The sequence below is a fragment of the Dromiciops gliroides genome, chromosome 3 (assembly GCF_019393635.1).
Source record: "Dromiciops gliroides isolate mDroGli1 chromosome 3, mDroGli1.pri, whole genome shotgun sequence".
In the NCBI taxonomy this organism is placed as follows: domain Eukaryota; kingdom Metazoa; phylum Chordata; class Mammalia; order Microbiotheria; family Microbiotheriidae; genus Dromiciops; species Dromiciops gliroides.
The window spans coordinates 575931712-575953290 of NC_057863.1; the positions used below are offsets into that span (position 1 = coordinate 575931712).

Consider the following 21579-nt stretch of genomic DNA (forward strand, 5'->3'; position numbering starts at 1 on the left):
ACATGCAAGATATATACAGGAAGGTAACTTTTTAAACCACAAATTCCAATCTAATCTGAATTGTTTATTGTGTTATAATTGTATGCAAAGAAAAGAGGAAATGTTCCAGGAAATCCAGGGGATAAATAAGATCAATGTTGCTACTAGTCTTGTGACACTGCTGCCTTCTCTCAAATGGAATTTACCTTATTAATTTTTTCCTCCATTTTTGAAAACTTGAGTGTTCCTACATAAAAGGTTGGATGGATTAGTGGATGGAGTTCTGGACTTGGAATCAGGAAAATCTGGGCTAGTATTTTTCTTCACACACTTAAAAGTTATGTGACCCTGACAAGTCCTATAACCCTACTTCCACCTCATTTTCCTCATCTATAAAAAGGGAATAATTATAGCATCTATATCATAGGGCTATTGTGAACCATCAAATGAAATAATATGTGTAAAGTGTTTTCTAAACTTAAAAATGATATGTAAATGTGAGCTTTTGTTGTCCTTGTTCAGTTGTTTTTTGGTTGTATCTTTGTAACCCCATTTATGGCTTTTCTTGGCAGGGATATTAGAATGGTTTGTTATTTTCTTCTCTAGCTCATTTTACAGATGAGAAAACTGAGGCAGACAGGGTTAAGTGACTTGCTCATGGTCTTACAGCTAGTGTCTGAAGCCAGATTAGAACTGAAGAAGATGGGCCTTTCTGACTTCAGATCCAGAACTCTATCTACTGTGCCACCTAAGCTGTCCCAAAATATGAGCTAGTTATATATATATATATATATAGTTAGTCTTATTTATTTTGCAGGAAATATATCTATACAATTCAATATGGGTTCACAAATTATAGTTGATTGTAGGATGATAGTTTGGGAGTTGGAATGAATCTTAGCTATTACTACCATTCCTTTATCATTATTCCAAAATGAATTGGGAGGCAGCATATCTACCTCCTAATTTCCCTGGCTTCCTGGCTTTCTTCAAGTTACAGCTAAAATCTCACCTCCTACAGAAAACCTTTTCTACTCCTCTTGAGATCTAGTGCTTTCCCTCTATTAATTATTTCCAATTTATCCTGTATCTGACTTATTTGTATATCGTTACATGCATATTGTTTCCCCTTTAGACTATGAGCTCCAGGAAAGCAGGGACTGTCTTTTGTTTTTCTTTATATATCCCTGTGCCTGGCACAGCATCAGTACTTAATGTTTTTTATCCTTCATTTTCAAAGATGACCAATGACATCACAATATTGGAGTCGGAGCATGGTGTGTTCTGCTATGGCTGAACAAGTATAATACGAGTTTGGAAGGAGCTCCCACTGAGATCATTTAGAAGAAAAGTGGTTCTGGATTTTCACAGCTCATATTTCCTTCGTGTTTCTGATTCTGCTTTGCTCGTGGAGCACATCGCCTTTTTTGATGTGGGCACCATGCTGGATGGTCCTATGCCAGTGTTTTTCATGTCTCACAATCAGTGTTAAAGTTCTTCAGAGATATCTTGAGAATGTCCTTATACCACTTCTTCTGACCACCACATGATCATTATCTTGTGTGAGTTCTCATGAGTTTGGCATTCAGGCTATGTGGCCATCCCCTCTGAGTTGTGCTATCTAGAGTAAAGGTGAATTTTTGACAGTTCAGTTCAAGAGATGACCTTAGTACCCCATACGTTATCTTGCCAGGTAATCTTCAGGATCTTTCTGAGATAATTCAAGTGGAAGTGTTTTAGTTTTCTGGCATGGAACTGATAACCTGTCCAGGTTTCACAGGAACACAATAGTGTAGTCAACAGAGAGCTCTATAGGTACTTAATAAATGTTTACTGACTAACTGCCTTAGCGAACATGCATTTGAATGCTTCTTGAGAGATTATTGATTAGATTCTGGTTCTTCCACTTATTACTTATGTGACCTAAGGGTAATTCCTTTAATCTTTCTGACTTTACTTTTCTCAGGCTTGGACTAGATCAGCACTGTCAAACTTTAATAGAAACAAGGCCACTAAACCATACATGAGAATCCCCAAGGGCTGCCTATTGACTTATAAACTCACAAATTAACATTATCCATGTTCTATTACATGTTTATTTTGTTAAATGTTTCCCAATTTTATTTTAATCTGATTCAGGGGCCCTTGAGCGATGTATTTTGACACCTCTGGACTAGAAGAACTCAAAGATCCCTTCTACCTTTAAAGTTTTATGTACCTGAGATCTGTGACCACAAACCTACTACCTAAAGTGGCTACAAGCATACTTTCTTTTCCTTTTATGGCTGCATGTAAACACAATCTGATGGAAGAAGTTTTTCTTCCAGTTACCACTGATTTTGTTATGTATTTTTTTTTTAATGAAAGAGATGACTGGGAGGCAAAACATGATCACTATGTTAGGCTCTACAAGACCAACGTGAGTGATGACTTTAAAAGAACACAGAACATTTCCTTTGTCTAGTGTGCTTTATTTCTCTGGAACTTGTAAGGGCTCACCTGAGCATTCAAGTGCAACCCATGACAGGAAGTTCCTCCTATATGCTTAATGAGTTACTACTGAATGGTTTTTTGTTTGTTCATTATCAAAGGAATGTTCACATAGATTTCATACAACTATTTCAAACAGTTTAATTACATGGCTACATCCTAAAGCTCTCTAGATGTTAAACACAGAAGAAGCATGCTACCTTTACCATCTAACATATCTGGGACATTTATTTTACTTCGTTTTCAAGTTTGTATGTAGAAACAACTAGTTTATTTCTGAAGACCACTTGAAGGCAGAGTTTTGTAAGACGGATGTATTTTAGAAACAGGTTTCTGATATCCCCTGTCTTTTGTCCTGCCCTGGGGCCAGGCACTGAAAATAGCACCTGACTACAAAAATGATCCAGAGTAGGAAGTACCCTGAGACTTGAAACCTTCATTACAAGTCTCACTGGGCAGTACTTTTCAAGGCAAGTCATAGCATTTAATCCTTACAAGAAATCTGTAGACACGTGCTCATGGGCAGCTTAAGAATTTAGTTGATATTATACATTGCTAAGATTTAGAAATGAATTAGGAAATTCCATTGAGATTCCCATGCCAAGAAAGAAAGTACACATTTTCAACAGAAAATAGAATGGAAAAACCAAGTGAACTTACTGACAAAAGAAGTTTCTCCCAGGTAACCTCTTCGTTTGAGGACAATATCCAGAAATTTAGAGTCTTCATTGACAAGATAGTATTCTTTTTCCAAGGAGATCCATGCCCAATTCAGATGAAAATGTTGGTTCTTCAACTTATTTCCTCCTGGAAAGTAGAGTATTAAAGTCAAAATGGCATCCTTTTTCTTCAGATACATTTCTTGAATTTCAAACAAACACATTTAGCATACACTAAGAATCACCATAATTTGTCACAAGAAATGTACAAATTATACCTAATATCTCCTTAGAAAGCAATTTCTTATAATTTTAAACTTAAAGAATGTAAAAATCATTGTAATACCTTGCTATCCAATTCCTGACTACCTGACTTACAGAATTATTTAGTTCCCTTAGTCATATATTGTGGTATATACAGTCCCTTATAACTTCATTTGCCATTGGATGAGCCAGCAAATATGCTATTTGTTAACCCATGGTCAGGTCTCATTTTTTTTTTTTGTATCTCTGTATCTCCCTCTCACTTCATCTGAGCTCTGTTTCATTTCTAAACAAAACAAAACACCCCCCTCCCCCACAAAACCATGAGATTATCCGATTATGCCAAAATGGCAGCATAAAACCAAGAACTGTATGTTCTTCTTATAAGAAAAAGAGGGAAGAGAAGCTAGGACATTTTTCAATATATATGATTGATGGAGCAAAATAATCATCATTTTCCTTTAGATATTATAAATAAAAATAACAGTTGCTCTTGATATTCTAAGTATTATTACTACTATGATAGAAAATTAGCATTTATAATTATATATCTACATACTACACACATATATGTTTTTAAAGAAATTTCTGCTTTATTCAATGTGATCTTATTTACTTTTGGAGACTAACATTTATTTCCAGTGTACCAAATCAACAATTTTTCACAAAAATCAATAGAAAAAATGACTTGATAATAAAAGATATTGAAGTAATGGAAACAACTTTAGTAATACAACTATTCTGCAAAGTGATAGACAAGTAAGGAATAGATCCTTATATTCTGCTATAAATAGTTATTGAATTCTTTAATGTTTCACTTTGTTTCGTGTGATCTTAGAACATTGTGACCAAGCAGAAGGCCTGCATCATCATGTAGAAGTGCATTCCACATTGCTATAGGAATGGGGAAAGTTGTGGTTACTTAGGGTATATATATCATTAAAAGATGCCACTGCCCTAGGGTAGGACAGAAATGGAATAAATTAAGTACAGCCAGGTCATATGTAAGGATGCTGCCAATTACTTTTCTGCTCCATAGCCAGTTTAATAAATAATAATTATGGGTTAAATGAATAAATATTAATCTTTCTCTAATGTGTTTATATTCAGCATAATTATCAAAATATGTACTTAATATTTCTATTACTACAAATGCAGTCACCGCCAAGAATATAATTTGGATCTCTAGGGGGAAGAAGGAACTGGAGGGAGAGAACTTCTGTTGCCCATTGGAATAATTAGTCCTTTTGTTGCTTCTCCAATTGTTGATCAGATGGGAAATAGAAATGAAATATTCATTTCATAGGAAGTTTTCCTTTTCTATTTCATTTAAATGATTAAAAAATGAAATATATACATATGTAAATATAGACAGAGTGCTGGGCCTGGAGTCAGGAAGACCTGAGTTTAAATCTAGGCTCAGACACTTACACCCAGTGTGAGTCTGGACAAGTCACTTGACCTCTGTTTGCCTTAATTCACTGCAGAAGAAAATGGTAAACCACTCCAGTATCTTTGCCAAAGGAAACCCCATGGATTGTACTGTCCATGGGGTCACAAAGAGTGGGACACAACTGAACAACAAAAATGTGTGTGAGTGTATGTGTGTGTTCAAACATCTAGGATCTTATAGAAATAAAGACCTTCAAAGTCCTTTCAAACTGCTGACAGACATTCATGAAACATCTCTGCTGGAGCTGGAAACTCCTCATGTAAACACATGCCTGGTGTAGCTTTTAGACAGCTACCCTTAGAGTCAATAAAACCTAGACTCAAGTCCTGCATCTGACACACATTAGTTCTGGGACCCTGGGCAGGTCACTTAACTTCTCAGTGTCCCAGGCAGCTCCCTAACACTTTAAGTTGAAGAATGGTTTTCTGACTCGCATTTGCAAAGGGAGTGTCATCCTAGGGTAATTTACTGCAGAGAAGAAATTACAGATCTGCCCCCCCAACCTAAAAAAATGCCTTACCACATTTGACCAAATAAGAAAATGCTAACGCTAAAATTTTAATTGCAGGTTTTTTCAAAAGATAGGATATTTATTTTTCCTTTATTTTCTGATGGTATGATCAAAACTTTATATATGTTAAAGGAAGGGATAGATAGGGAAAGAGAGGGAGGGAAAGGGAAGGACACAGGGTGGGGGGAGGTAGGCTTTGGGAGAGGGAGTAAGGAAGGTAATAACCAGAAGAAGGGATTCTACTTTCACATCCTCAAAACAGACACCCCTAACTCACCCTCACCCAAGTCTTAGCCCTGGTTATGGCATTCCAGGTAAGGTACAATATTGCTACAAGTCTTTAATTACCCACAAGAGGCTGCTGAAGAGCAAGTTTTGCTCTATTACTGATTGAAGGGACCATTTGTGACTTCTAAAACAAAACTTTAAAAAAAATTGTTTTGGGTTAGATGAACTCATTTGGGAGTGCTTTAGTTCACTTTAATTATAGTTATTTAAAATATCTCTTCCCCTCAATACCCTCTACCCTGTTTCTTTGGGCACACAAACATGTCATAATTTCTTCCACTGTTTCTTTTTTTCATGTATTCTTTTTTACACATATTTTATATGGATTTTCATGTATTTTTGCATATGTATTCATGCTATTTGCCCCCAAAGAATGTAAGTTCCTTTATTGCAGAGACTTCCCATTTTCTTTTTTTTCTTCTTTTTTTCCATTTCTAGCAAAATAGAAAATAGCCCATCTAACAAAAGCAAAGGAAATGTGTGTCATCTCTCTAATGTGAAGGCTACTGTGCTCGGTAAAAGAAAGAAAAAATGGTTATCAGATGATCACACTCCCCTCAAAGTCCTCCTTATTATGACTTCGTTTCATGTGTCCCAACTGTTTCAGAGAAAGGTGATGATGGTTAAAAAATGGACTTAGTTGGGAGATGTATTTTCAACTCTTCTTTCTCTTCTGGTGTACCTGTAGACTAGACCTCATTAGCTCATTCTAGATAAGAAATAATATTTGTGGGACAGAAATAGTCAACTTATCTCACAATTAACCAAAAGAAAACCAAAGGAGAAGCATAAGGAATAAATACAATCTGGGTAAAAATCAAAGAAATTACCTCTCCTTCAAAGACCAACTCCAATGCTAATTTTCCTAATTCCCACCACTCAAATAATGTTTCCTTACTTCTACATAAAAATTTCTTCTTTTTGTACTTATTTTGTGCAATTATCATGTCCTAGTTTGTATTATATATTTGTATTTACCACTAGACCATGTACTCTGGGGAGTAAAGGAAGGAAAAGGCATGGATTAAGCACTTACTATGCACTAGGCATTATGCTAAGCACTTTACAAACATTATTACATTTTCTCCTCACAACCATGAAAGGCAGAGCTTATGACCATCAGTTTATATTTTAGGAAAGTGAGGCAGTCAGCAATTAAATGACTACTTGCCCAGGGTCATAAAGCTAGCAAGTATCTGAGGCTGGATTTGAACCTGGAGCCTTGCTGACTCCAAGGCCAGTTCTCTGTCTGTCTCCTCTAACATAGTGCTCTACATCTCACAAGGAGGTCCAAACCTCTTTAATTTTATTTCCCTTTCCTCCTTAAGTCGGGTTTTCTTCTTCCAATTCAATCAACAATCATTTATTTAGCATTTAATGTCAGATACTATGTTGAGCACTTTGGATAAACAACAATGACAACAAGAAAACAGAAACAAAAACAAGTCAAAATAGTTCCTGTCTTCAAAAAGTTCACATTCTAAGGGGGTGGGAGTGATGCAGATGGAGACAACCTACATAAATAGGTACATATAAAATATATACCCTATAAATGTAAGGTAGTCTTAGAGGGGGGAAGGCAGTAGCAGCTGAAGGGATCAGGAAGGGTCTCTTGTAGAAAGTGATGTTGGATTGAAAGAAATCACATATGCTAAGAGGCAGAGCTGAGGAGGGAGAGTATGGGGGAAAGTATTGCAAAAGCATGGAGATGGGAGATAGGGGGAATCATTTGTGAAGAGCAGCAAGCTCATCAATACAGCTGAAATGGAAGGTACATAGAGACATAGAGTTAAGAGACACTGACAGGACATTCAGTTTGAAATGTCCAGTAGTTGATAATGTAGAATCAAAACTCAGGTGAGAGACTAAGGCTGGCTATGTACAGTAGATCTCTATGGCATCTGCCTAGAGATGAAAACTATACCCATGGGAGCTAATGAGGGAGTAAAGAAAGATGAGAAAAGGGCAGAGGTTAAAGCCTCCATGAGGCACCTTTAGTTAACAAGCATGACATGGATGTAGTTCTAGCAAAGGAAATTAAGAATGAGCAGCGAGACAATTAGGAAGAAGAGATTAGAGTCTTGAAAACCTAGAGGATATGGGATAACCAAGAAGAGACACTGAAGAGCACTGTCATGCTGCAAAGAGGTCAAGGCAGATGAAGATTGATCAAAAGGTTGTTAGATTTTAAAATTAAGAGATCATTTGGTAACAGGAGAGAGCAGTTTCATTTCAGTGATGAGGACAAAAGTCAGATTGAAGAGGATTTAGAAAAGAGTAGGGTGAGAGGATGTGAGGGTGCTGAATCTACAGGACTTTTGAAAGCTTAGCTGAGAAAAGAGACAGCTAGATTGCTCAGTGGATAGAGCTCTGAACCTGGAATCAAGTCAATTAACCTCTGATTGCCTAGGAAGTCACTTAGGTGCCTCAGTAGATAGAGCGCTGAGACTGGAATCAGGAAGACATGATTTCAAATCCAGCTTCAGATACTTATTAGCTGTGTGATCCTGGGAAAGTCACGTAATTTCTGTTTGCCTTAATACACCAGCAAAAGAAATGATAAACCACTCCAGTATTTTTGCTAAGAAGATTTCATGGACTGTGTGATCCATGGGGTCACAAAGAGTTGGACACGACTGAACAACAGTAACAACAAGCTGAGAATAGGGGGTTTCCCTTTACTAAACATGCATGTCAACTTGTTTCATACCTCCCAACCAATTAGAGTTCATCCAGTCTGATATTCTTATTTTACAGATAAGGAAAAATATTCAGAGAGGTTATTGACTTCTCAGAAACCAGAGATAAGATTCAAACCCATGTCCTCTTTTTCTAAATCAACCCCTTTTTCCATTACACTGTTTTGTCATCGAATACATTGGAATCCTTCACCCCAAGACCAATAGGGCAAGTCTTTTTTCTTTATAACTTTCTTATTGTTAATTAATTTTAATTCTAAAGCCCTAGATTTTGAGTTTAAATGATTTGGCATCAGAGAGCCTGAGTTAAAATCTTGACTTTTCCACTTACTCCCTTTTATGACCCTGGAACAATAACAGCCTCTCAGAGTGTCATATTCCTCATCTGTCAAACAAGAAGGATGGAATAGATGACTCTGAAGGTCCCTTCTGACTCTAAATTTATGATTCTACTAACCTGACTCTAAAACTCACTATGTGACCATGGACAAGATAGCTTCCTTCTTTCGGTCTCAATTTCCTCATCTGTAAAATGGGGTAAGAGTTATTGTGAGTAGTTTTCTGTAAGGCACTAACATGCTTTGTCATTTTCTTCTCTCTCACACACAGGATATTTGTGGTAGAATGCCAAGCACCCACGATTTGGAGTTGAGAGATCTGCATTCAAATCTCATTGTTAACATTTACTAACTGTGTGACTGGACAAAATGGGGAAAATAATACTTATAATAAGAAGGAAGGCAATGAGCATTTAGGAAGCAGTTAGTGTGTATCAGAAACTATGCTAAGCACTAGAGATACAAATATATATATATATATATATATATATATATATATAAACAAAAAGAAAGTTATTTCCTGATCTCAAGGAGCTTTCATTCTGACACACCACACACAAAAGACCTGAAGGAGGAGGAAGGTACCTAGTTTGAGGGATTGGTTTTGAAGTCTAGAAAGTCAGTAACAGGGTCAAGTGAAGGAAGGCAGGCTGGCCTGGGCCCCTCCTCAAAATGAGGCTCCAAGAAGAACTTGTCAATGGAAAAAGGGGACAGGCTGTGTAGAGGAATATTGAGCAGTACTGGTAGGCTATTTCAGCATTTGAAAACAGTTCCAGAATGAGCCAGCAGTGGAGAAGAGATGATTCTAAAATCTAGAAAGTTAGGAATAAGGCAGCTGGGAAGTATCTCAATCATGCTTTGTAAAGCTATACAAAGGTGTTTGTTTTTGTTTTCTTTCCTGGTTATAACTTCCCTTAGTTTTTCTAACTCATAGTAGTGTCCTTCTACTCATTTTTTTTTCTAGGATAGCACACCTCCCACTTTCCAACTTTCACATGGTTTGGGGTCTAGGTACAAGGGGCTGTTTCACTTGGTGGTGAAAAGGAGAAGCAGTGGCATTAGAGCATGGTGGAATTGGGTGAGGTTTAGACAAGTGAAGCTAAGCATACCCAACACTCTGTCTGACCTGCTGACATAACACAGGCCAGATTAAGGCATTCAAGAGCTACACCTCCCAGAACACATCCCAGGCACTCACCAAGACCAGACAATTGCACTTTAACAAAATTTCTTTAAGTTCATATGTGCACTTGTGTTGCCCGGGATACTTTTCCTTCATTTAGGTTTCAATCATAAGCCCAGCAGTTATGTAAATATTCCACATATCATAAATCAAGGACCTTCCCCCTCCTTAGTTAATAACCTAGATGAGCATCTGTAACACAAATATGAGAAGAGGAAACTCCCAAAGTGACTTAAAGATTAAACAAAAAGATTGGTAGTAAAGATTTTTTTAAAAAAAGTTTAAAACCTAGTGTCTGCATCTCATTGCAAAATGTCCTCCAAGGTTTTCCTATTATATTGTTCTTTCTTGTCTTAGCAAACAAAACATACTGAATAATTTAACATAATTTAAGTCTTTCATTGATAATTGTTGGGAAGGTTATGAGCATCAATTATTGTGCTATACTATAATATGATAGTATCTCTAAGTCTCTTGATGTGCCTGGTATTGATTGTTCCTAATTCAAGTGACCCCCAAATTTTAATTTTCTAGCTGGAATTTCTTTTGAAGAGTGGCATTGCAATACACTGAGTTACAGGACATTAATTTTGAAATGTCCAACAGTCAGATGATAATGTAGGATTAAAACTGAGGAAAGAGGCTGGAACTAGAGATGTATAGTGGATTTTTATATCATCTGTTTGGAAATGCAAATTGCACCCATGGGAGTGAATGAGCTCACCAAATGAGAGAGGAAGGCATATTTATTTAGTGCTCACTATGTGCTTGGAGTCCAGATTTCCTAGGTTCAAGTCCTACCTCTGACCCATACTAGCTGTGTGACCCTGTGATCTTCTGGCTTGATGAGTCACTTAACCTCTCAGTTGTATGAGATTATAAATTGCAGGAAAGTGTTCTATCTGTAATCATAGAGGGAGCTTCTGCGTGGTCAGCTCCCTACCTCAACAAATCACAAGTCTGGACCAAATATTTTCTCTTCTGAGTCTTTCCTTATTATTGACCTATATACATCTCAATATTGTTGGTATTTTTATGGCTAGTAGAATCTCACAATAACCTTTCTTTAATGGTCCTAGCAATCTGTCCATAGTAACCTATAAAAATCACAACATTTTCAGAGAAATCCAGATAATACTCTTTTAAATCTTTTCCTAATGAAAAATTAGTGCCTGGGCTTTTATGACAGCCATTTTCTTAATTGGTGAGAGGGTTTTTTTTGTTTGTTTTGTTTTGGTTTTTACATAGTTCCAAATTCATGACTTTGTTCTTAAAGATCTAAGGGCCTGACAGATCAGTGGGATTTTCTTGTGCAAAAGAATGGGGACTTTGAATCAATGAAGTAAAATACAAAGCTCTGGATACTAGCCTGCTTGGGTTTTAAAATATGACATTCTAAGACACATTCTAGAAAAAAGTTAACTTCAGGAAACAATAGTATCATTGAGGTTCCATTATTGGCCACTGGTAATAAAGGTGAAAAGTTAATACAAACTCATCTGGAGCTTTTGCAGTCAGTTAATAAACATTTATTAAGAGCCTACTACGTGCCAAGCACTGTGGTAAGTATTAAGGATACAAAGAAAGACAAAAAAATATTCCTTGCTTTGAAGACATTTACAATTTAATGGGGTGGAGGATGGAGAATTAACATGCAAACAACTAGGAAATACCAAGTTACACAGAAAATGTGTTGATGACATTAAACTATACTTCCAGTAAATTCCTATTCTAGTGCCTTATATTATGGCATAGAGATGTTCAATATTTCTCAGAGCCTATGATAAATGCTAGGACATAAATTCTATTAATCAATCAACTAACATGTATTAATTAATTGCTTACTATGTGCCAGATGTGTTTGGCACTGAGAATACAAAGGCAAAAATGAAAGTATCTGCTGTAAAGGAACTTACATTCTTTGGGGACAAATAGCATGAATACAATCAAATCCAAAATATATATAGTTTAGAATGGTTTTTAGTACAAGCCTATTGTCTGATTATATCTTACCTAAATTCTGTCATATTAATCACAAAAGAGTTGAATACCTGGTAATCATTTAAATATGTTACAATATATTATGCACAATCATATCACATGCCATGTTACAATAGATTTATGATATAATCTTATGTATGTATATTATATATGAAATTTAATATAAAACTGGTCTTTTTATTACTAAATCATAGACATTTTTACCCCTCCAAGTGAACCATCTCGTAATAAAATCTGATTTTTCGAACATTTAATAAAAAAAACATACCTGACATTGTATACAATATCCTGTCTTAATTGTCTATCACTTCACTGATATGGAAAAGGACGTATGTTTCATTACATGTTCTCTGGGATCAACTAATGATTTTTTTCAGCGGCATAACACACAAAGACCATCTACCAAAGCACCTATGAAATGGTTTAGGAAGTACCCACACTGATGAAGTCATCAATTCTTTAATTCTAGAACTTAATTCTTTATGGAATTAAATTTTACATGTTTTTTCTGATTACATACTAGTCAAAACATAACCCATCTCTGGTATCTATACAAAAATCTTATTTACTCAAAACCTACATTGGTTTGACATGTATATTTTGGCAAATCTCTTTTCATTTACTGTGACTGTTCTCTTTTGAGGTGTTATATATTAACTATGACAACATGTCTAATTTATCATCAGACTGTATATATATATATATATTGTATATATAATATATGTGAATGATATACACTTAGGCACATTTAAAAATATAACATCTAATAATAGCTAACATTTATATAGAGCTTTATGGTATGAAAGTGTGATGTATTATCTCATTTGATCCTCACAACAACACTGTGAGATAGGTGCTATTCCTATTTTAGATATTAAAAAAACAGGTCTAGAGAAAAAAAGTAACATGGCCATTATTCCACAGTTAGTAAAAGTCATAGGTTGTAGCTGAGACTTGGAATCTTCCTGTCTGCAAGTTCCTCACTGTACTGCATAGATTTAAAGTCTTCAATATGCAGAATTTTTCAATTGACCCATATTCAGAAATTCTCCCTTTATTTGGTCTAAGAAGATAGAAACAAAACCATAGATTTAACGGTGAATGATCTATGATCCATAGAAAGCCTTTCTCGAAGGGACAGAATGTGATGTATTATTACAAGCTATTCACCCAGTCCCATTTGAAACAAATTAAAGTATTTAACTGATGTCATAAATCCACACAACGGGTGCCTGACAGCTGAAAACCACACTCCCAAATGCTTTGTCCCCAAACACTATCAGTAAAAAGCCACAGAAATTTTGATGAAAAGACCTCTTTTGAACTTTTCCAGCTGGTCTAATGACTCCTTCATATCGGCCATGGGAACTCAATACCTTCTCAGAACAACAAAGAATCACAACCTCCAATTAACCCTCCCTAAAAACACAGCCTTGTCTGATCCCTCAGAAGATGGGGCATGCTTCTTAAACACAAAACTGGTATGACGACTCTGGCTCGTGCTTCATTGAGGGTAATTTCAGGGTGTCCACTGAATTTCTGATGGGGACTTTTTGGAAAACAGAACTTTAGTCACCAACAACTAGTTGAAAAGTTCAAGTTCCTGGTCTTCTCAAAAAAATAAATTGTGGGAAACCCAGTGCTTGTCAATGTTCAGAATGAAGTTAAATCTGGAAACTAAATTTGGCATCACCCTTAATATAAACGGCCTTCACTAACATCCCGCTCTGTTTGGAGGTGACCTTGGAACCTTCCAAGGCTGTGTCAGTCTACTGCAGGTTCTGACAGCTCATACTAAGATGAAAAGACATCAGGATCAGGGAGAGACCATGATATGCCTATCTAATGATCCATCTTGAACAACCTAGGAGAAGTTTCTTCCAAGGTTCGCCATAAGATCATGAATGCTTTGGCCATAGCCATTCATGAAAACTATCTACTAAAGCCTAAAGAAGACATGTTCTGCGTCACTAGACTGGATAAAGTATTGCCCTTGCCACCCAAACTATACTCATACAGAGGCTGAGACAAATAAAGAGATGGAGAAAGACCAATGCTAAGGAGAGCAGACACACATGCACCCAGAATGAGAGTAACATTGATGGAATACTATCCTCATTTGAGATAAGATACTCTATTGATCCACTCTGCAATTATACCAGTTGTTTTCCTTTCCTGGAAAAGTCTCAATTCCTGATCCCTCTTAATGCTCATGCCTTCTCTCTGTTGATTATCCCCAATTTACCTTGTATCTATCTTGCTTAGATATAGTTGTTTGCATATTTTATCTCCCCAGAATTGTGACCTCTTTTTGGATAGAGATGTCCTTTGCCTTTCTTTGTATCCTTAGCACTTAGCACAGTGCCTGGCACATAGTAGGCACTTAATAGGTGGCCAACTTGACCAAAGACATATAGTCAATGGTGCATTTTTGTTTTTTATTTGTGTGTGTGTGTGTGTGTGTGTGTTTCATCTTTTTTTTTTTTTCAGGGCAATGAGGGTTAAGTGACTTGACCAGGGTCAGACAGCTAGTAAGTGTCAAGTGTCTGAGGCCAAATTTGAACTCTGTCCTCCTGAATTCAGGTCTGGTGCTTTATTCACTGTGCCACCTAGCTGCCCCTCAATGATGCATTTTTCAAATCACAGCATTAATACAGGCATTATTCTATGATACACATTCTATAAGATCCAGTCACTTCATATAACAGGAATTCCACAGCACTGTTGTAGAAATAAAAAGATGCAAAAATATATTTTGAATATATATATGTGTGTGTGTGTGTCTGTGTGTGTGTGTGTGTGTGTGTGTCTGTGTGTACACACAGATAAACACACTTCAGAAGGATATAGTGGAAGTCAAGATACCTGGTTTCATAGCCCACTTTTAAATGCTTACTAGCTATAATCCTGGAGAAGTTACTTAACCTCTCACAAAATTTTGCTTTTCTCATTTGAAAAATGAAAATACTACTTTCATTACCTACCTCTCAAGATGTTTTGTGATAAATGTACTTTCCAAACTATAAAGTGCTATAGAAATATGAGTTATTATTTACACATTGCAAATAGTACATATTCTATTATGCACATGTTCTTTTTTTCTGAGGAAGTGATTTAATTCTTTTTTTTTTTTTTTGGTGAGGCAATTGGGGTTAAGTGTCTTGCCCAGGGTCACACAGCTAGTAAGTGTTAAGTGTTTAAGGCCAGATTTGAACTTGGGTACTCCTGAATCCAGGGCTGGTGCTTTATCCACTGTGCCATCTAGCTGCCCCAATTTAATTCTTAATATAGTCAAAATAATGATGCATTTGATTCAGGTAGTGTAGTATAGGAAAGAGAGTCCTATTTTTGGAATCAAAAAATATGGGTCTGAATCTGGGATCAACTCCTAACCAGCTCATGTCCTAGCACATTTAATCAATCAAGCATTTATTTAGAGACTGTTATGTGCCAGGAACTGTGCTAATTGGTGGGGAGACAAAGATAAAATGGAATAGTCCCTGCCTTAAAAGAGTTTACATTCAAACAGGTGAAATGTCATGTATCATATATGCAGAGTAAATGTGAAATTTTCACATCCATAAAATGAAGAGGTAGTATTCCATGACATCTAGAAGGTTCAGTGGATAGAGAGCACTGGGTCCAAATTCAGGAAGACCTGAGTTCAAATCCGACCTCAGACATTTCCTAGCTGTGTGACCTTGGGCAAGTCATTTGACCTCTGCTTCAGTTTTTGGCATCTGTAAAATGGGGATAATAATAGCACCTACATTTCAGGGTTGTTGTGAGAATAAAGTGGGATATTTGGAAATTAATTTACAAACCTTTAAAAACTGCATAAATAATAACTATTTTGTGTGTATCATTTACCTAAAATAAATTTTTTCAATAGCTATTATATAGGTATAAATAGATAGTACCTGGGTGGTATATATATATATATATATATATATATATATATATATATACACACACACATACACACATACATATATAAATAGCAACTATATATAATATCATAATGTCTTAATTATATGTGTGTATAGTAGCTAGGTGGTGCATTAGACAGAATGTTGGACTCAGGGAGATCTGAGTTCAAATCTCAGCCTCTGATACCAACTAGCTGTGGGACTCTGGATAAGTCACCTAAATCTCTGCCTCACTTTTATCATCTGTAAAATGAAGATAATAGCATTCTCAGGGTTGTTATGAGGATCCAATGAGAGGACAGTTGTAGAGTACTCTGAACACCTTCAAGTCTTACACCATTCCTAGTTTATGACTACAATGTATATGTCATGCTTCTAAATCTTGTATTCCAATCCTTCATGCATTGGAACAATGATTCCCAAGTCCAATTAAACCAGGTCTAATAGTTCATTCATTTGGAAAAATGGAAAGGCTGACACTGAAAAGTGTGTGTACACATATGCAAAAAAAAAAAAAAGATTGTGTATTCGTTTCAGTCTTCTTAGATTTATTGAAATTCCATTTTACAAGAGAATGTAGTTGGTAGTAACCCTGTCTTGTGTCCCTGCTCAGGATTTTTATAAGCAGCTTCCTCTCCCCAGAGTGTCCCTACAACTTCAGAGCGGAAAAAACCCAACAAAACCCAATTTTATATATTACCTTTTGTTTCCTTCATTAATATTATTGATGTATTTTCTTTTGTAATTTTATTCCCACCAAAAATATGTAGTTGAAAGTACATTTAAAAATATAAGTGGAAGAACACAGTCTGAGGAATCTATTTGTTGAAATAATACCTATTTTCTCTAGAACCGAATTAAGTTCATTAGAAAGATCCACACCCTCTGCCTATTGAGGGGGAAAAAAAACCCAACCTAACATTCATGCATATACAACCCACCACCTGGCTCAGCAAGATTTCATGCATGCACTGCCTGCAGCTACAAACAAATTTATTAGATCTCTGGCAACACATTCTTAAAATAAACTTAATAGCCTTCGGGTCTTTGCTCAAATCATAGCCTAATTCCTTTTGTGGCGCCAGACAACTTCCCCCCAAAAGGAGACTCCACTTTGGAAATGAAAGCTGGGCTTCTCAGTCACCACCGCAGAGTAACCGGTTTAGCACCATTTATTTGGTTAATTCCCTGTGATGTGAGGTTGTTTTCTGATCCCTATTTGTAAAATAGTGCCCCACACATTACTATTTACAAAATCCATAGCAATTAACCTGAATTACTGGCTGGGTCATATTTGGGAGTTTTGAATAGTTTGAACTATTGAGAGTTTTGAATTGTATTTTTAAAAATTACTTTTCTCCACTTGAAATATCACAGAAAGTCAAGGGAAAGAGAAAAGGGTGGTAGGAGGTAATAAAAAGTTGGGGGTTTCATGAAAAGTTATTTTATATCAACTGTCAGAGAAAACAAAATAAAACAATTGTTATTTTAGTTATATCCCCTTCATTAATCTCTTTGGCTACTATTGTTACTGTAAATTTAACAGAGGGGCAAAAACCCATCGTAGTTGTTTACTTGTGAATGGATGCAAACTTCCCGGAGAGATGTACAAGGGTTGGTTTGATTTGGTTTTATTCTTTTCATGTAAACTGGTTATATGATCTTACTTGATGCCTTTGTTTTCAACAGCAAAATCAAGATTGGAAAGTCTAAAATTTCTTTGCTTTAAAGTAAAAGGAAATATATTGGATCATACCTGGTCCCCTGGCCACCATTCCGGTCATGGCCATCCCTCCGCCCCTGAAACTGACTTCCCTTGTTAAAAAAGATAACTCCCCTTTCCCGCCTTCATTCCAACAACAGCACCACACACATGCTACACACATTTTTTCCTGTCCAAAAGATTATATTGCTCTTAGAAAAGGAATCATTGTCCAAAATTCTAACCCTACCTCTGTCCCTGCTTAAGTGATAAGACAATGAAATAGGTTGAGTAGACTAGCACAAATGCCACAAATGTTTGCTTTATACATTTCCCTTTCATTTATTTCAGATTAATATTGCAAAGTAATCTTTTGTGTTTAACTTTTAATATTTGATTGGACAAACTCTTTGGTGACGGCTCTGATCCCTTTAAAGTTATGCCAGGGTTAGAAATAGAGCCCCACCTTCCACCCCCCCCCCCAATTCTGCCTTGGTGATTTCACTGCTGAGGACTTATATAAAAGCTCTTTGTTTAGATATTTTGCTACAGAAAACAAAAGAGGATAAAAAGGACATTTATGTATTGCAACCTAGCATCATAATTCTGTATGCCAAAAGCTCAGGCACAGTAAAGAAACTCAAGTATGGCAAGAAAATAAATGTCTCTTCTAGGAAAAGAGTAAAATCTTATGTCTACATAAATATTCATGAGGAAAGCCATAAGTTTATTTCTCAGAGACACCTTTTGGATATGACAAATTTCATAGAATATAGTAATTATAGATTTAGAACCAGAAGGGCCCTTAGAAATCACATAGCTCAACTTTATTTTTCAGATGAAGAAATCGAGGCCAAGAGAAGTTAAATGGTTTCCTCTTGTTATAGACACTAAATATCACAATGAAGTCTTTGTTGCTCAAGGGCCTCTACCTTCAAAATTTATTATTCTGCTATACTATGTTGCCTTTGACTTGGCTATGAACAATAAAATGGCAATTTAAGTCAAACAAACTATGCACTCTAAACTAACTACATTGAATAAAACATAACTATAACTTTGTCCTTTGGATCCATACCAAAGATCCCTTTATTAATGAAATCACCTTATCAATGAAATTGCACAGGCTGTCTTTGGACAGGCAAATAAAGAAGTGAGAAGGTTAGTTCCATTGTGTAGTATTAGGCAACAAAAATCCTTATTTCAAGAGGTAAATGATCGTTTGAACTAAACGAAGAGACCACCATGATAGCTTATAGGTGAACATTCATTACAAAGGACAAAGAAATATATCCTACGAATAACTTCATAAGATTCTCCAAACTACATCAATATGTACCTTGATTATCAGTGACTCCAATAAGAGAGTAAGCATATGGGAGATCAATAAAACTGAATATTTGAAACCATAATTCAGGATCAAGAAATGATTGAGATTAGATAATGAATTTTGTACTTGGAAACATCTCACCTGCATATCATTAATATTTTCTTCAAGAAGAGAGTCAGAAGGCACTGGATAAGATGAACACCAAGTGGGGGGCAGCTAGGTGGCCCAGTGGATAAAGAACCGGCCCTGGATTCAGGAGGACCTGAGTTCAAATGCAGCCTTAGACACTTGTCACTGACTAGCTATGTGACCCTGGGCAAGTCACTTAACACTCATTGCCCGCCCCCCCCCCCAAAAAAAATGAACACCAAGTGGCATCTTTACAAATTAAATTGACTATATCTTGACAGAGAGAAAAAGTTTATAGATGTAGCTGTCATTTCAGAATCAGCTGTCTATGTGTAGTCAGATTACCAACCAATTAAAGATCAAAACAAACGAATTGCAGAAAGGGATAGAAATGACATAATTTAGCACCTCCATTCTGACCTATTTAAACAAACTTTTTATCCCTAAAAATAGGAAATAGTTAAAAGAAAAGTTATAACTATTTCTCTTAGAAGAGTTCAATTGATAGAAGATGTGACCTAATGAAAAAGTAAAAATAGCCTAGAAATGTTATCTAGGAACCACTTTACCTCCTTACAGTGAAGGATAATCAACCTCACTTGATTCAAGGAACAAAAGCTCAGTCACAAAAATATCATGGAGAATGTTGAAAGAATAATATTGCTTCACAAAACAATATTAAAGCAATTGAAGAGAAATGAGCAAGCAAAGAATTGGAGGTCAATTCTAACTAAACCCAAACCATCATATGGCCATTAAGACTAAAACCGAAAAGACAAGAAAAAGACATAATTTCCCAGAATTTTTACAATGAAACATTTCATTAACAACAATAGTGGAGCCACCATATTTGGGCTCTTCTCTATGTATGACATTAAGTGTGTAACTTTTCACAGGCTTTCTTGCTTTCTACCTTCTTACTTTTGCTTTCTGGGAAACTCTAGCTCCATTAAAGGGTCAACTCAAATGCCATCTCCCATATGAAGTCTTTCCTTATCACTCCATATTGTTAGCCCCTCCAAATTCCTTTGCATTTCTTTGTAAACATTTTGTATTTATTTACTCGAAATGTTGCTTCTCCCTAGTTAGCTTTAAGCTCTTTGAGAGAAGGATCAATTGTTCTTTTTTGGGGGGGCAATGGGGGTTAGGCAACTTGCCCAGGGTCACACAGCCAGTAAGTGTCAACAATTATTCTTTTTGATTGTATAACCTTGGTGCCTAGCAAAGTGTCTGGGACATAGTAAGCATTTCATAAATGGTTGTTGAATTGAATTAGGTACATAATATAACAAGTCGCCGGCACTTAAGAAAATAGAGTCTGGAAAGGTGACTAAGCCATCCAAACATATCCAAAAGAAATGTGTGTGTTAGATGATGCAATTTAATAGCACTTAAATGTCAATTATAAGACATCTCAAAGAAATTGAAAAATAATGGGGAAGATCATAGATGATATTTTTACCCAAAAAAGTGACAGCTATTTACCAACTTATATGTTTACTTTTTTCATTGCTATTATATCTTTATGAGAATGGTCTCTAATGAATGTATGACAAAGTAACCAACAGGTAAAACAGGTAATATCATGGAGAACCTAAAAATCTCACTTTATTTTTTATTCATCTGAATTTGGTCAAACAAAAAAAAATGCAGCCCTGAAGGCTAACAAAGTATCTTCTGGGTATATATAAAATTATGCACTTAATTTATATGTATAAAATTATATATAGCATATGATGCATATTTATATACATAATATTTATATATTTGTGTATAATTAAAGTTATATATATGTTGCAGATGTAGCCATGCAGATAATTGCTAAACACTCTGCAGAGTATTGATATCAAGTTAGAAATTAAATAAGGGGGCGACTAGGTGGTGCAGTGGATAAAGCACCGGCCCTGGATTCAGGAGTACCTGAGTTCAAATCCGGCCTCAGACACTTAACACTTACTAGCTGTGTGACCCTGGGCAAGTCACTTAACCCCAATTGCCTCACTAAAAAAAAAAAATTAAATAAGTAGTCAAGTTCACCCAAGGCATCTACCAACATCATGAAAGATGTTCTCAGCAAAGTTAAAAAAAAATCTATTCTCTAATGATGTAATTATGGTGAGAGTCTTCTCTTCAAAGATTACATTGTGCTAATTGCTTTGTGTTACACTGTTCTATAAAATTCCCTCCAAAAACCCCACAGCAACCTGGCAGAAATTAATCTCACCAACTATGATAGAAAAATGAAATGGTGGTTGGGGAAACCCACATTTCCCAGAAATTTAGTTGAAAAAGGCAGCTCTTTGAGCTAGTGCTTCAATATACACATTATGGACCTATGCTAACCTTAGTGAGGCAGTTGACAAGCAGTTAATAAATGTTTATTAAGTACCAGGCCTAGTGCTGCAGGGAAGCAAGGACCTGAGCCCAGAACTGAGTAGGAATAGATAATTTCAGTAAGTATACTTTGATGATGATGAAGCACCTTGACTGATACCCTGCTCCCTGTTACAAAATCTTTCTTTAATACCAATCATTTCTGGGTGATCGTGTATGACTATAAATCTTAATGTGTCCTTGGAAGAATCAAAATGATGATAATGATAGTGGTGGTGGTGGTGATGATG

General features: G+C 36.0%; 1 protein-coding gene across 1 annotated transcript in view; it reads right to left on the minus strand.

Moving 5' to 3' along the window:
* Positions 1-21579, minus strand: part of FREM2 (FRAS1 related extracellular matrix 2) — a 216199-nt gene that overhangs the window by 112245 nt on the left and 82375 nt on the right. Inside the window, 1 exon segment of the mRNA XM_043997088.1 lies at positions 3130-3276. Within this exon segment, the coding sequence (XP_043853023.1) occupies positions 3130-3276 (147 nt within the window).